At 39.1% G+C, this 15,852-nt stretch overlaps 1 protein-coding gene across 1 annotated transcript in view; it reads right to left on the minus strand.

The window, feature by feature from the left end:
- Nucleotides 1–225: 225 nt before the first annotated feature.
- LOC121377414 (monocarboxylate transporter 6-like) overlaps nucleotides 226–15,852 on the minus strand; it is a 41,277-nt gene continuing 25,650 nt past the window's right edge. Inside the window, exons 4-6 of the mRNA XM_041505395.1 lie at nucleotides 10,406–10,810; nucleotides 7,912–8,265; nucleotides 226–1,622 (exon numbers count right to left, since the gene is read on the minus strand). Of these exons, the coding sequence (XP_041361329.1) occupies nucleotides 1,432–1,622; nucleotides 7,912–8,265; nucleotides 10,406–10,810 (950 nt within the window). The 3' untranslated portion in view covers nucleotides 226–1,431. The remainder of the gene's footprint in view (nucleotides 1,623–7,911; nucleotides 8,266–10,405; nucleotides 10,811–15,852) is intronic.

Raw genomic sequence — 15,852 nt, forward strand, 5'->3', positions numbered from 1 at the left:
CCACTACATTTTTCCATTAGCAGCAAGGGACTTTTTATAAGCATTTTTCCACAGACATGATAGCACATACCATGGCCTTTTGGTATACCAGTCGTGGGGACGAAAAAAACCCCAGATAATGGGTCCTTCGAAATGATTTGATCCTTCGATCACAGTACCTCGCGCGTAAGCTCTACCGTGTGATCTAAATCCATTTCAGATCTTGAATAAAAACCAAGTCAGCAGTAATAAACACTATTTATTTCACTTATATAGAGGTATTTCTCATTCCCATTGCGCATGTGCGCGAAGAGTAACGTCCCTTTCCCGAATTAGACTGTATCCAGGCTATTCATAACTTGGGGTTCGGGGGGGGGGGGGGGGACATTGGGGGGGGGGGGCATGATCGACAGTTGTCATGAGTGTCGTGATTAGCTTCGTAGGAGCTGTGAATCGCTAGCGACTAACGTACATATTTCGTATCAGGTGGGGGTATATTGGCTGCGAAAAACGGTCTACTAAAGTTTATATCGGAATGGTTTAAGACCAAAAGCAGTGAAACATTAACATGCCAAATTAAGACGATGGAAGGCGGATCGTCTGCGAGATCATCCAGGCCACAACAATGTAGACCTGCAGCAATCAACACGCGGCGAAAAGAGCTGTCCCGCAGAAAATTTTATAATAGAGTATTAGAGAGAGAGAGAGAGAGAAAGCTGAGAGAGCGATCATAAAAGTCAAAATGTCCGTCTGTTTCTCAAACGGAAGAGTATTCAGTACTCTGCCTTGCACACACCTACCGAATTAACGCTGACGTGACTGTCGAGTCGGCGTTAATCGGTAGGTGTGTGCCAAGCATTAGGAAACAACCACAAAGATCAATACAAATCTCAGGTCTCACTACACAGATCTGTCATCTGCCATTGAAATCCATGTTAAATTGCCCAACTTCAAATGAACACTGTCAATAGAACGGGTTCTCGTTGGTACTAATAACATACACCATTGCTAACATAATGTTTAATATATGGGCATTTATTTTCACTCCAAAACTGAGAACATTTCCGTCTGAGTATTTTGCTATATGACCGCATCTGACTGTAGTATCGGTTCGAATAGGTCGTTCTGGAATCCATTCACACCTGCCAACTCTTCCACTATACACCCATGTCCCAAAATGTCAATGCACAATATTAGACAAAATAACATGGGCAAAATCCATCCAGAAAGCGTACCATTGAAAAAATACAAATTGTTTTAATTCTTCCCCAATTACTAGCAGTGAATACCTGAACCACAACATGTGTCACAATTAGGAACTATAGTGGTCATCAATGAACTTTCACCCGGAAGTGAACTGTGTAGTGAGACCTCACACGAACCCCCACCTCCCACCCACCCCACCCCACCCCACATACACCGGTAATAAGAGGACACTGCTTCTAAGTTTGACTATAGATACATAAATCTCTGCCATCCTATTGGGTCTTTTTCTTCTCGTAGCTGAGGAAGGTGAAACGTCTGCGAGCTCTTCCGGGCCGCGACAATGTAGACCAGCAGCAAAAGACACGCGGCGGAAAGAGCTGTCCCGCAGAAAATTCTATACGGAAGCTGGTAGGACCCTGTCAGCTCGTATAGTATACCTGAAATATATATATATTTAATTTAATAAAAGGTGTGTTTTGTTTGTTTGTTTTTGTTTTTGTTTGTTTGTTTGTATATTTGTTTGTTTCTTTGTTTTTGTTGTTATTTTGTTGACGGGGAGGAATTAATTAGTTGCGGGGGGGTGGGTTGTTGTTTAGTGTTGTTGTTCGGGGTGGGGGGGGGTAACTCGGCCATGTTACATGCATATTGATTGTCCCAAAATGTAAAAACAATTACGTAACTTTTGACACACACTCCTCCGTCCCCACTCGCTACCCCACTCGCCCCTCGCACCTAGAACGTTACCTAATTGTTGAATGTCAAAATAGATATACCCGTTACTAGTGTTGGGGATCGATTTTGACATTTCATCATCGATCATCTGTTATAATCGGTTAGCATCAACCGATCACCGTTCGATTATTACACAATCGGTTAGAATTACATGAACACAACAACCATCTGTTGTCGTGTTCGCTCGGATAGACCTTACGAATCGCTCATTTTACCTTTAATAACTATTTAATATATAAAGGATTCGTCACGAGTATTTTTAATATGGAAAATATCAAACGAGTCTATGTAATGCATGTTAATCGGTATTTGTCGAGGCGATGCCGAGACAAATACAGATTAAAGGGACATTCCTGAGTTTGCTGCAATTTTTAAGATGTTATCGACTAACAGAGACATTTTAACGATTGTAATTACATATTAAATATATTTTTTGGCATAAAATATTAGTGTCTGTATATTAAACGTGTTTCTGATCGTTCTAATATTTGTACTAGGTTAAATTTCATTTTATTTCCTAAACTATTGTTTTTTCGTACGTACGAAATTATTTGAAGACAAAATCTAGTTTGGACTTCTTAGAAATATTAAGACGACCAGAAACACATTGAATATACAGACACTGATATTCTAAAACGCCCATCCAGAGTCCGACCTCCGATGTGGGGGGAGGGGGAGATTTGAAAATGGGCCGATTGTTTAAAATACGAGTAGCGAATTCTATTTATCCTATAACACTTCTAAAATAAAAAATTTAACTCATTTTTTAGTAATTCACAGTACTAAAGTCGCCGCCATCGCTAATATGACGTCATTACGATCAGCTCAAATTAGTTTGACGTCACGCATTTTAACTAAATATATGAAAACATTACGCTCAGGTATACAGGTCTTGTTGGCTTGTAAGCAAATGACCCATCCACAGCAACACATTACCTAGAGACCTTGCAAATTTGCATACCATTATTAACCGGGTTAATACATAGAGGATAATAAACAATGTTCCAGTTATTATCAAAGTTATGTCCTGAGTGAAATAATTTTCAGTTGTCACGAGCGAGTGACAAATGAAAATTATTTGAAGAGGGACATAAATTTGATAATAACTGGTACCGAGTTTGTTATTCTATTTATTACCTGAACTATTTTTTTTCTCTAAAAGCCTTTATTTTCAACACACATGCATGCACATGTATAGAATCGATATAAACCACTTTATTACATACCCATTAAATCTTACTATATAAATACAGCTCTGAATACAAGAATTGAATACAACTTTCCGTATTCAACTCATCTGCCGGAACTATACCGTATTCAACGCTACTATTTATAGCACATGGTTACCGGGAATGCCCTTCGCAATATGTAAACTGTTTGTGCTTGGTTTGTTTAAAATGTTATTTTGTGGAAATTTTGAACTGAAAACAGACGAAAACGGTGACAAATATTTACAATTTAATGAGCGCGATACCAAACCTTGAGACGGGAACACTACTAACCAACGAGCTTTTAATCCACGATAGTTAAGATCGACGACAGTCACTTTTTGGACCCTTGTTTTGGCTTCGTTACATCGTACACAATTCTTATTATTTTTAAATAAATAAAACATCTCCAACCGTAATTTTGTGATATGATATATTTGACAAAAGGTACGTTTTATTTCTTTCATCTTTCAAAACTTCAAATTAATATTTTGTCCAGAATTATGAAAAATAAAAAAAGTACCGACCTGTAAACAGCGTTGTCTGCTTGTTATAGGAATTTGACAGGGGTCAAGGTTAGTAGACTAGTTTTTATAGTCACTTTGCATCTCCTTACAATAACCATAAACTGGGTACATGATGTTTCCTTTTTTTTTAAATTCCAATGTAAAATTGCTATTGATTTTTTTTCTTCTTAACATTACTAATGCACCTGGATGTCTTTGAACAAAATCTTGTGATTAAAAAATTGCACCTTTTACGAAATATGGATTTCTAGTGAAATTACGGTAAGATATGCTATATTTATTGTGTACGAAGCCAAAACAAGGGTGCGAAAAGTGACTGTCGTCGACTTTAGCAACAATGCCGTCTCCTCACGTAGAAAACTTGAATGAAGTGTCAACCGGATTATTCAGCGGAGCGATGATTTATGGAGGCACATTTAATATAAACTTAAACTTTTCAGCAACGAATAATTCCATGAACATCAAGAAAAGAAAACACACCGATGACGACTCAGACACTGAGTGAACAATTCTTGACATATTTCTTCGTTGATAAAACTGGCACGCTGAAAGTTTTCTGACGTATTACGAGCAAATTAAATATTATATTGTTCGTGAATTTTAGCTATTACATTGTTTTTAAAAGGCATTTCAGACAATATCATTAAAATTATAGGTAACTTTTCACTCGTTCTTTCTTATTTCTGTTTATTGTTTAAATAGAACTATATTCCTATGTGTAATAATTGGTGGTTCTTCGGTCCGCGTAGTAACACAGCTAACCTAGTTGTGTAAATTTAGAAATCCTCGTCATTAGCTAGCAGTGTTACAATTTCTAAATTATTATTTTGAAAAAAATTTCCAATTTAGGGTATGTAATAAATACAAAACTACATATATGTGGTTTTCTGATTTCTGTATTCCACGAGTGTATTTCCTGCAGGAAACCCCGATGCCCGATAAATACAAAACGACATATATGTAGTTTTGTCTAGATATTGCTATAGCTTTGTTATTTAATCACGTTCGTAGACAATTTTCAAAAATAAATGTTGGCGCTTACAAAACGATGACCTTGTCGGTACTAAATATGACGTCATCACGATTTAGCAAACACCCACAATGATGTCATGTTGTTTAAAGAGTTTGCGTTTACGGCTGTCTGTTTTTTGGTATTAAATTTTATAACAAAATGTCATTTTAATGCAATTCATTATAGATTTTGTACCAGAATAAAGCATAAGAAATTATGATTTTTATTTTCCCCGTTATGAGTGCCTGCTGGGGTACTAAATTAAATTATCACATGGGTTTATGACATGGATACCATGGGTAAGTTATAGGATAAAATACTTTTTTATATACCCGTGAAAACGAACACCAGCCCCAACATATTTACATCAATTTCATCCTCTAAACTAGGGATACTGTTACAGTTAATCGTTCCCATACAATCGATTATGGATTTGCTTTATAATTGATCATTACATCGATAGATCCAAACCGATCAATATCCGATTATAATCGATCATTACAACATCACTACCCGTTACTATAAAGTTAAGTTTGTTTTTGCATAACGACACCACTAGAACACATTGATTTATTAATCATAGGCTATTGGATATCAAATATTTGGTAATTTTAAGAAAGGAAACCCGCTACATTTTTCCATTAGAAGCAATCAATCTCTTATAAACACTTTCCCATAGACAAAAACACACATACCACGGCCTTTGTCCAGTTGTGGTGCACTGGTTTGAATGAAAAATCCCAACAATCAGTTGAATGGATCCACCGATGTGGCTCGATCCTGTAACGCAAGCACCTCAAGCCAGCACTCAACCGACTGAGCTAAATCCCGACCCCTGCCCCCCCCCCACCCCACCCCACCCCCATTAGTAGAACATCACTAGCCGTTACTCTTATTATAATGAGTCTACCTCGTGTCGTGGTTAAGCCATCGGATATACAGTTGGTAGGTACAGGGTTCGCAGCCCGGAACCGACTCCCACCCAGAGCGAGTTTTAATGACTCAATGCGTAAGTGTTAGACCACTAAGCCCTGTTTTCTCTCTCACTAACCACTAACAACTAAGAATTAATATAACTCACTGACCTGGACAGACAGCCCAGATAGCTGCGTGCTTGAACATTAATATTGGATATAAGCACGAAAATAAGTTGAAATTAAATGAAAATGAGCCTACCGACTGTAGTTCCTACCCCCCCCCCCCCAATTAGAACATCACTACCTATAATTATAATGAGCCTACCGACTGTAGTTCCTACCCCCCCCCCAATTAGATCATCATTACCTATAATTATGAGCCTACCCACTGTCATTCCTCCCCCCCCCCATTATATCATCATTACCTATAATTATAATGAGCCTACCGACTGTAGTTCTCCCCCCCCAATTAGATCATAATTACCTATAATTATAATGAGCGTACCGACAGTAGTTCCTCCCCACCCCACCCCCATTAGAACATCACTACCTATAATTATAATGAGCCTACCGACAGTAGTTCCTCCCCACCCTACCCCCCACCCCCCACCCCCCATTAGAACATCACTACCTATAATTATAATGAGCCTACCTACTGTAGTTCCTCCCCCCCCCATCCAAAATAGAACACCACTACCTATAATCATAATGAGCATACCGACTGTAGTCCCCCCCCCCCCCCATCCACATTAGAACTTCACTACCTATAATTATAATGAGCCTACCTACTGTAGTTCCTCCCCCCCCCCCCCCCCCCCCCCTCCCAACCACATTAGAACATCACTACCTATAATCATAATGAGCGTACCGACTGTAGTCTTCCCCCCTTCGCATTAGAACTTCACTACCTATAATTATAATGAGCCTACGTACAGTAGTTCCCCCTCCCCTCCCCATTAGAACATCACTACCTATAATTATAATGAGCCTACCTACAGTAGTCTCTCCCACCCCACCCCCATTAGAACATCACTATTATAATTATAATGAGCCTACCGACAGTAGTTCCTCCACCCCACCACCCCATTAGAACATCCCTACCTATAATTATAATGAGCCTACCGACTGTAGTTCCTACCCCACCCCAATAGAACTTCACTACCTATAATTATAATGAGCGTACCGACTGTAGTTCCTCCCCACCCCACCATTAGAACATCACTACCTATAATTATAATGAGCCTACCTACAGTAGTCCCTCCCACCCACCTCCATTAGAACATCACTACCTATAATTATAATGAGCGTACCGACTGTAGTTCCTCCCCCACCCCACCATTAGAACATCACTACCTATAATTATAATGAGCCTACCGACAGTAGTTCCTCCCCACCCCACCTCCCATTAGAACATCACTACCTATACTTATAATGAGCCTACCTACAGTAGTCCCTCCCACCCCACCACCCCATTAGAACATCACTACCTATAATTATAATGAGCCTACCTACAGTAGTTCCTCCACCCCATCCACATTAGAACATCACTACCTATAATTATAATGAGCCAACCTACAGTAGTTCCTCCCCCACCCCATTAGAACATCACTACCTATAATTATAATGAGCCTACGTACAGTAGTTCCTCAACCCCATCCCATTAGAACATCACTACCTATAATTATAATGAGCCTACCTACAGTAGTTCCTCCACCCCACCCCAATTAGATCACCACTACCTATAATTATAATGAGCCTACCTACAGTAGTTCCTCCACTCCACCCCAATTAGAACATCACTACCTATAATTATAATGAGCCTACCGACTGTAGTTCCCTCACCCCATTAGAACATCACTACCTATAATTATAATGAGCCTACCTACAGTAGTTCCTCCACTCCACCCCAATTAGATCACCACTACCTATAATTATAATGAGCCTACCTACAGTAGTTCCTCCACTCCACCCCAATTAGATCATCACTACCTATAATTATAATGAGCCTACCTACAGTAGTTCCTCCACTCCACCCCAATTAGATCACCACTACCTATAATTATAATGAGCCTACCTACAGTAGTTCCTCCACTCCACCCCAATTAGATCACCACTACCTATAATTATAATGAGCCTACCGACAGTAGTTCCTCCACTCCACCCCAATTAGATCACCACTACCTATAATTATAATGAGCCTACCGACAGTAGTTCCTCCACTCCACCCCAATTAGATCACCACTACCTATAATTATAATGAGCCTACCGACAGTAGTTCCTCCACTCCACCCCAATTAGATCACCACTACCTATAATTATAATGAGCCTACCGACAGTAGTTCCGGACAGGATGTTGGCCATTCCATTGGCCGTCGTGCCGATCCCGAGAGCGAGCGGATACATCTTCTCACCAGACAGCTCGTAGACACCAACAGGAAATATGGAGATCAGAATCCCGAGGCCGAAACCGAACAGGACGCACAGCACGAGCAGGACGGGGAAACCACCGACGTAGCTGAGGGTGATCACCGACGTGGCCGCCGTGACGACGGCGATGATGAAGATGTGGAAGGTGTGCAGTCGCGGGATCATCTTGAAGAGGCCGGTGAGAAACCTGGTCACGGTGTTGGAGCCGTTGAGAGCCAGTAGCAAGTTGATGCCGTTGTCTTGAGTCAGTCCTTTACCTAAATGTGATGTATGTAAGCATTTAAAGGTAGGGTCAACTCATACAAGAGCCTTATGTGTTGGAAAGATGCATACCCAGACCACCAACACATACTGACACTTTAACAAATGAAAAACGCGTAATATTAGAGTTAATTTAAAACCTTGATTATTCCTGCTTACTGGGGGCAGCCATTTTGTTTAGTTTTGTGACGTCCGGTGGTATAGCTTGGGGCGAAGTGACGTCAGCTCCGTCCATCTCCTCTATGCACAATGTAAACAAACGCTCTAATTTACAAGGCCCTTCGCTTTCATCAAAACAGACTTGTAAAACAACATAAATGACTTGATAGTATAATAAACTATTTAACTAAATATATTTCAATTTGCATCAGTAGAACGAAATGGAGTTATAGTATTTTTCTTTTAAAAAAAATTAAAAGAAAAAATGCATATTATTAGGCCTATTGGTAGGGCACGTTCGAGCAAAAAACGACCACTCACAATACCCAAGTGATACTTTTCTTTTCTTTGGGACGACGTAATTGGTCAGCTTTGTGATTAAGATGGGAAAGTCTACTTAATCAAGGGTTTTACAGAATTACTTACAGTAATAAAGCAGGACCTTTATTATGATAATGCCCATTACAATTTGAGGGGTATCCGTGCGGTTATCACACAATACCCTGCGATCTTAATAAAAGAGGCACGTCTTTTTAGTGTGTCTAGACACAGTGTCTGGGGACCATCTAAATATACACCTGTCAATCAGGAACCACAGGTACAGGCCACGGAAAGAAAATACCAATTAACCAAGAAAACACTCCGATTATTATTTCAGTGCATGGGTTAATTTATGTACAAAACATAATACAATTATTTCAACACTTTGACAATGGTGGTTTATTTTGTATTGAAAAATAATTTATAATTGTTGCTGGCTTACTGGGATGGCTATTATTACAGAACATTGCGATGAATCCGCAAAAATTAGGTATGATTTTGTTTCTTCAGTTCGAAGACTAATTCCTGACGTGACACGTTAGGTATTATGTAATCACCAGCTCGCCAGAGGGCGTATTCACTGGGATGGTACAAAATGGCTGCGCCCGTAATATATAATAGCCGTCACATTTAACCGTTTTATTAATTAACTATACGGTTATACTTGTTGATATTAAGCAATAATGTGCATTATATATCGTTGAATATGCTTCCAGGCCAAATGCTTTAATTTTCCCCTCCTTTAATTACATACGATTTAGCTATCGGCCTCTGCGGTGTACTGGTTAAGCCATCGGACTAAAGGCTAATAGGTTCTGGGTTCGCATCCTGGTACCGGTTACCACCCAGCGGTGAAGGCTAACAGGAAATGTTTTTAAAATGTATTATGCCTACTTCCTCAACCTATTAAATTGTTAATCACTATATATATGCACCACTTTTCAAATTGTATTGATTTGTATATGAAAAAGTTTGTTTTGTTTAACGACACCTCTAGAGCACATTGATTTATTAATTATCGGCTATTGGATGCCAAACGTTTGGTAATGTTGACATATATAGTTTTAGAGTGGAAACCCGCTACGTTTTTGCATTAGTAGCAAGGAAGCTTTTATAAGAACCATCCCACAGACAGGATAGCACATACCACCAGGCACGGCGGAAGCAAGTAGACATTGCGGAGGGGAGTGGCTGACTGAGATTGAAGGCGCAAAACAAATTTTGAAAACTAGATGTTCTGAAAAGCAATTTCCTGCATTCTTCAAGTAAATTTATCTGCCTTAAGATTTACTACCAATAATGTTTTTGATCCATAATTATTGGGGGGGGGGGTTGCAGGGGACTAGAGCCTAGACCGACTGCTCATGAAGCTAGCGCTTAACCACTGGGCTACGTCCCGGCCTTGATTTGTTTATGAAGCATATGTCCATGAACCGGAAGGCTTAAAGCTAATAAACTACTATATTACTGTGACTGCGCATCAAGCGAGCGCTTTACCACCCGGCTACGTCCCCCCCCCCCCCCCACACCACACACACACACCCCCCACACACACACACCACCACCCACCCCCACCCCACACACGCCGATTTGTATATGAAACGTATGCACATGAGCCGGAAGGCTTAAAACTAATTAAACTACTATTACTATTACTTTTTCCAAAATCCACCAAGGTGAAGGTCACTCCGTTCATGGACCCAAAAGCAATCATGGATGTCAAGATGTACGTACAGTACAGCGGATTCAACAGTACACGCCACGACGACGACTTCCGCTCTTGCGCAGAGTCGACGTCTTTGTTGATGGCTGGAATCGAGGAGATGACCGGTGACGTCACGATAAGACTGCAGACGGTACAGTTGAGGTAAAATGCGCACATAATTAACATGGCTCCTTTCCAGCTAAAAATCTCGACTAGGTACGCAAATAGTTTTGGTAGAACCAACGAACCAACTCCTCCGGAAGTCATGATGGTGGCGATGGCGAGGCTGGATCTCGTTTGAAAGTTGGATGCCACCACAGCCAGCAGAGGAACAAATCCCATACAACTTCCAAAGCCTTGAAATTACAACAAATTGTTATTCATTTATTTATTATTAATTAGGTAAAAGCTAACACAGAGAGTAAGTTAAATGTCCTATGTCAACGTTGAAACTACAATATTTCGTTATTTTCACATTTGTTTGTAATAAATAGCTACCAATTAATCGATACCACGCATAATTATAGATACTTCTATGTTGACGCCTGTTCTTGTCATGTATGTTAATTATGTATATGAAAATGTCCTCTTGTTACACACTGTAATGTGTCTGAGTGTTGTTTAATAAATCTTGAAAATCTTGAAAAATCATAATGATTCCAAAATTAACTTTAGAATAATAATAATAATAATAATAATAATAATAATAATAATATATACAGTCGTTCGAGCTAAATATGTTTAATTTTACAGTTCGGACTAATAAACTGGTTCGAGAGAAAGCTTCTGTTCGACCCTAGGGTATTCGACCAATCAGCACTAAAATAAAAGGGTTTAATAGAGAAAAAAAATCGGGACATTGTTCTTTGTTCGAGAATACCGGTAGGTTCGACCGTTGGGCGTTCGAGCCAATGAGATTCTGCTGTATATATATATATATATTTAATCCTGCATTGAACGAAAAGAGGGGTTTTTCCGAATAATTTGTGGCTAAATATAGCATTGCCACCATCTTTGTTTTTTGTGTCAGGTGACCGCAAAAGATGATGGGTAAACGTCGTGTGTTGATTGTGTACGCATAAAACAGTGACGTCACTAGTTAATGCCTGTGACACACACTCAAGATTCTCTGATTTAAAAACAAACACATTATATATATTTATTTTTTTACTAGTAAATGGAATTATTTTGTTGTAATTTTGTATAGGCGTAGCTGAACGTATAAACTGTATGTTTTTGTTTCGTCATTATTGCAACTTTGACATAGCACCTTTAAGAATAAAATATACTGACGTCCAAAAGAACAGGTTGGGGAACCTACAGAATACTTATTTATATAATAGTATCTAAAAAAAATATGCTCTTTGAATATAGCCTTCTATGATATTTATAAGACAGAAAAGACAAGAGAGAGAGAGAGAGAGAGAGAGAGAGAGAGAGAGAGAGAGAGAGAGAGAGAGAGAGAGAGAGAGAGAGAGAGAGAGAGAGAGAGAGAGAGAGAGAGAGGTGCAACAGCTGCAATTTGATAAATATTGTTGCTAATCGAAAATAGCCAATTTAGAAACCACCTTGCAAACACTTTTCGTGTATCACGAAGTGCATTGTGACGTAAGGAGAGGATATTTCATGTTTTTTGTCAAATATGATTTATATCTCACGAGTCGCGCTTGCTTGGCGAGTGTGATATGATTGCAAACTTCACGAGATGAGATATAAATCATATTTGATAAAAAAAATACATAATTGTTTTTATTTATTATATAACTTTTGGCAATTTACCTTTATTTGTAAAATGCCAGCAGCAAAACAGTTCCGCCTTTCTTGCAGTGAAGATAACACTTTCTACAGTGATGATAACACATTTTAGAATGAAGTAGTGAAATTTTCACTCTAAAATGTGTTATCGTCACTGACTGACTGATAGCACTTTTATTTCACTGATACTTTAAGATATTTCACTAAATGTTATATAATAAATACTTTCTATTATTATAATGCTAAAAAGGAATTACGAATACGAATACGAATATGTTTATTTGGATTGCCGATCATATCACAGCGAGTTCGACACATAAATGCATTCCAAATTTGCATATACATAAACACGCATCTAGTTAATTAATGTTAAAAGAGAATATAAAATTGAAATGACAAGTATTAAATTAATTATGTATAGCCTACTATTCTGTCGGACTGCTTGAGCCTTAAGTATTAACATAATTAAGTTAGAACAATCGTGTATATTTAGAATTAAAACATTAAAAACGACCAAACACTACGGCCCGAATAAAATTATTTTCAAAGACTGTTTTTGTCCTGCACTTAAACACCTGCGTTTACAACAACAACAAAAAAACACACACACACACACACAAAACGGCTTCGTAAATTTGGCCCTCTATTTCTAATCACCATGATATAGCATTAGGAACCGAGATTGCAGCTTTCACATAGGTACGTGTGCTAGAGCATAATTAAATAAAAAAATTTATTCCGCTGTGATGTTGTTTGCTGTTACTAAGCAAGATGATGTTGTTCACAAACCTGACACTGTTGCTTTCACGCATATGCCTCAATGTCGCCATCATACCGACTGGAAACAATGCACCGAACATCACAAGGCCGCCATTTAGCGGTGATTTGTGGAATTAGTAACCCGTCTTTCCAATAGAGCGTCAATTGCCCAGGTATTGCGGTTGTTTATCGTCGAGATTCGGTCATAATGTAACACGACAGGCGCGCGCTACAACAGTCTGCTCTGAATGTGCACGTTAAACAATTCCATCCATCCATTAAACGAAAAAATGTAGCGGGTTTCCTCTCAGACTATATGTAAAAATTACCAAATGTTTGACCTCCAATAGCCGATGATTAATAAATCAATGTGCTTTAGTGGTGTCGTTAAACAAAATAAACTTTATATCAGTTACAAAGTACATCGCCATTCACATGTCTCTCTCTCTCTCTCTCTCTCTCTCTCTCTCTCTCTCTCTCTCTCTCTCTCTCTCTCTCTCTCTCGCTCTCTCTCTCTCTCTCCACCATGGTTAATCCATGCAGGATTATATGCTGCATCATATCCTAGTGAAGGTCAACTAGAGGTCATTAAAGGTCAAAGGGGTACAAATTGTAAGCAAAATTTAAATTTTCATTTTCTTCACAAATATTATCTTCATAGCCCTACCTTTTATGTGGGATTACTTTTAAACAAATACCACACTGAATTAGCCACACTATTTCTTTAAAATTTTGACTTGCATAGTATTCAATACAAAATCTCAACTTCAGTATTTTGTTTGTGTTTATAAGTAATCCCACATAAAAGTAATGGCTATGAATATAATATTTATGAAAAAAATAAAAATGACTTTTTTTCTTCAAATTCGTACCCCTTTGACCTCTAATGACCTCTAGTGACCCCGACACACTTTTCAAAGTTGACCTTCACTGGAATATGATGCAGCACATCATCCTACATGGAATAACTATGGTGGTAGCTTTGACTCTCTCGGGTAGAACGAAATCATTAAAATGTGGAGTCTGCCTCCAGAATAAAAAAAATTATGTTAGGAAAGTTAATATTTCAAAGGGAGGCCACTCGCATAAATTTTATATCGCCTTTTAGTCTTCCCACTGTCACCCGCACTAATTAATTCCATGTCGCATTTTAATCTTCCCACTGTCACCCGCACTAATTAATTCCATGTCGCATTTTAATCTTCCCACTGTCACTCGCATTAATTTCATGTCGCATTTTAGTCTTCTCACTGTCACTCGCATCAATTTTATGTCGCCTTTTAGTCTTCCCACTGTCACCCATACATACATACATACATACATACATACAACATACGTACGTGCATGCGTACGTGTGTGTGTGTGAGCGTGCGTGCGTGTGTTGGTGTGTTAGCGTGTGTGCGTGAGTGCCCGTGGGTGCGTGCGTGCGTGCGTGCGCGTGTGTATTGAAATGTTAGCGGATTTTTTGTATTTATTATTATTGTTCTCTATATTTCAGGTGACGCCCATTGCTTTCTAAAATCAGTAAACCTACATTTTGTCGCTAATTTATCACGATGTGTCAACCTATCCTAAAAGCCTGTCACAAAATGTTCTTCTTTTCTTTTTTATTATATTATCCCGAAAGCACTAATTCTAATTGTGTTGTTATAATAAAGTGCATTCAAGTGTGGGAAGTTGAACACTGTCAACAGATATTACAAAACACACGAAGACGTGATTACCATAATCTGAGGAAGAAGAAAAAGTTTGTTTGTTTAATGACACCACTAGAGCACATTGATTTATTAATCATCGGCCATTAGAAGTAAAACATTTGGTAATTTTGACATATAGGTATAGAGTGGAAACAACGCTACAGTTTTTCATTAGTAGCAAGAGATTTTTTTATATATTCATCATCCCATTGACAGGCTAGCACATACCACAGGCATGGTGCACTGGCTGGAACGAGAAATAGCCCAATGTGTCCATCGACGGGGATCGATCTCAGACCGATTGCGCATCAGACGAGCGCTTTGTTACACTGGGCAAAGTCACGACCACAAGAAGAAGAAAATGGATATTTCAGAATACTAAGCAATAGTTCATTTTGTTTTAATTTTGTTTTAATGTTCGTGCTTATATCCAATTAAGGTTCAAGCACGCTGTCATGGGCACACCCCTCAACTATCTGGGCTGTCTGTCCAGGACAGTGGGTTAGTTGTTAGTTGTTAGTGGTTAGTGAGAGAGAAGAGGGTGTAGTGGTCTTACACCTAACCACTGAGTCGCTCTGGGTTGGAGCCGGTACCGGGCTGCGAACCCTGTACCTACCAGCCTTATGTCCGATGGCTTAACCACGACACCACTGAGGCCGTTATCTTGTTTTCATTTACGTTATATCCAGTTACAATTACCGCTGTGCTAGGAATCCAATCCAGATTTAGTAGGAACCGAGGGGGGTCGGGGGGGGGGGGGGGGGGGGGGCCTGTCCCCCTCCACTCACATGACGCCCAAAATATTTACTTTTATGTCCCATTGTAAATTTAAACCACGAAAATCTAGTTGTGCTCCTCCCACTGTAGCATGTGATCCCCTATTACAGCGAATGCCCCTCCCCCAAAAAACAACAACAACAAACAAACAAAACAAAACAAAACAACAAAAAGAACAACAAACAAACAAACAAACAACAACCCCCCCCCCCCCCCAAAAAAAAACAAACACAACAACAATAATATTTGTTTTTAAAACCCACAACACACACTATAGTGTGTTTCTCCTTTATCCATACCCACAAAAACACCAACCCACCCACTTCCCCCAATTTTTTTTTTCACATTTCGTTCACACGGACGTGCTTCCTGTGCTGTCTGTCTAAGACCGATGAATAGGTGTCTAGCTC

This window comes from Gigantopelta aegis, chromosome 7, assembly GCF_016097555.1.
Source record: "Gigantopelta aegis isolate Gae_Host chromosome 7, Gae_host_genome, whole genome shotgun sequence".
Lineage (NCBI taxonomy): Eukaryota > Metazoa > Mollusca > Gastropoda > Neomphalida > Peltospiridae > Gigantopelta > Gigantopelta aegis.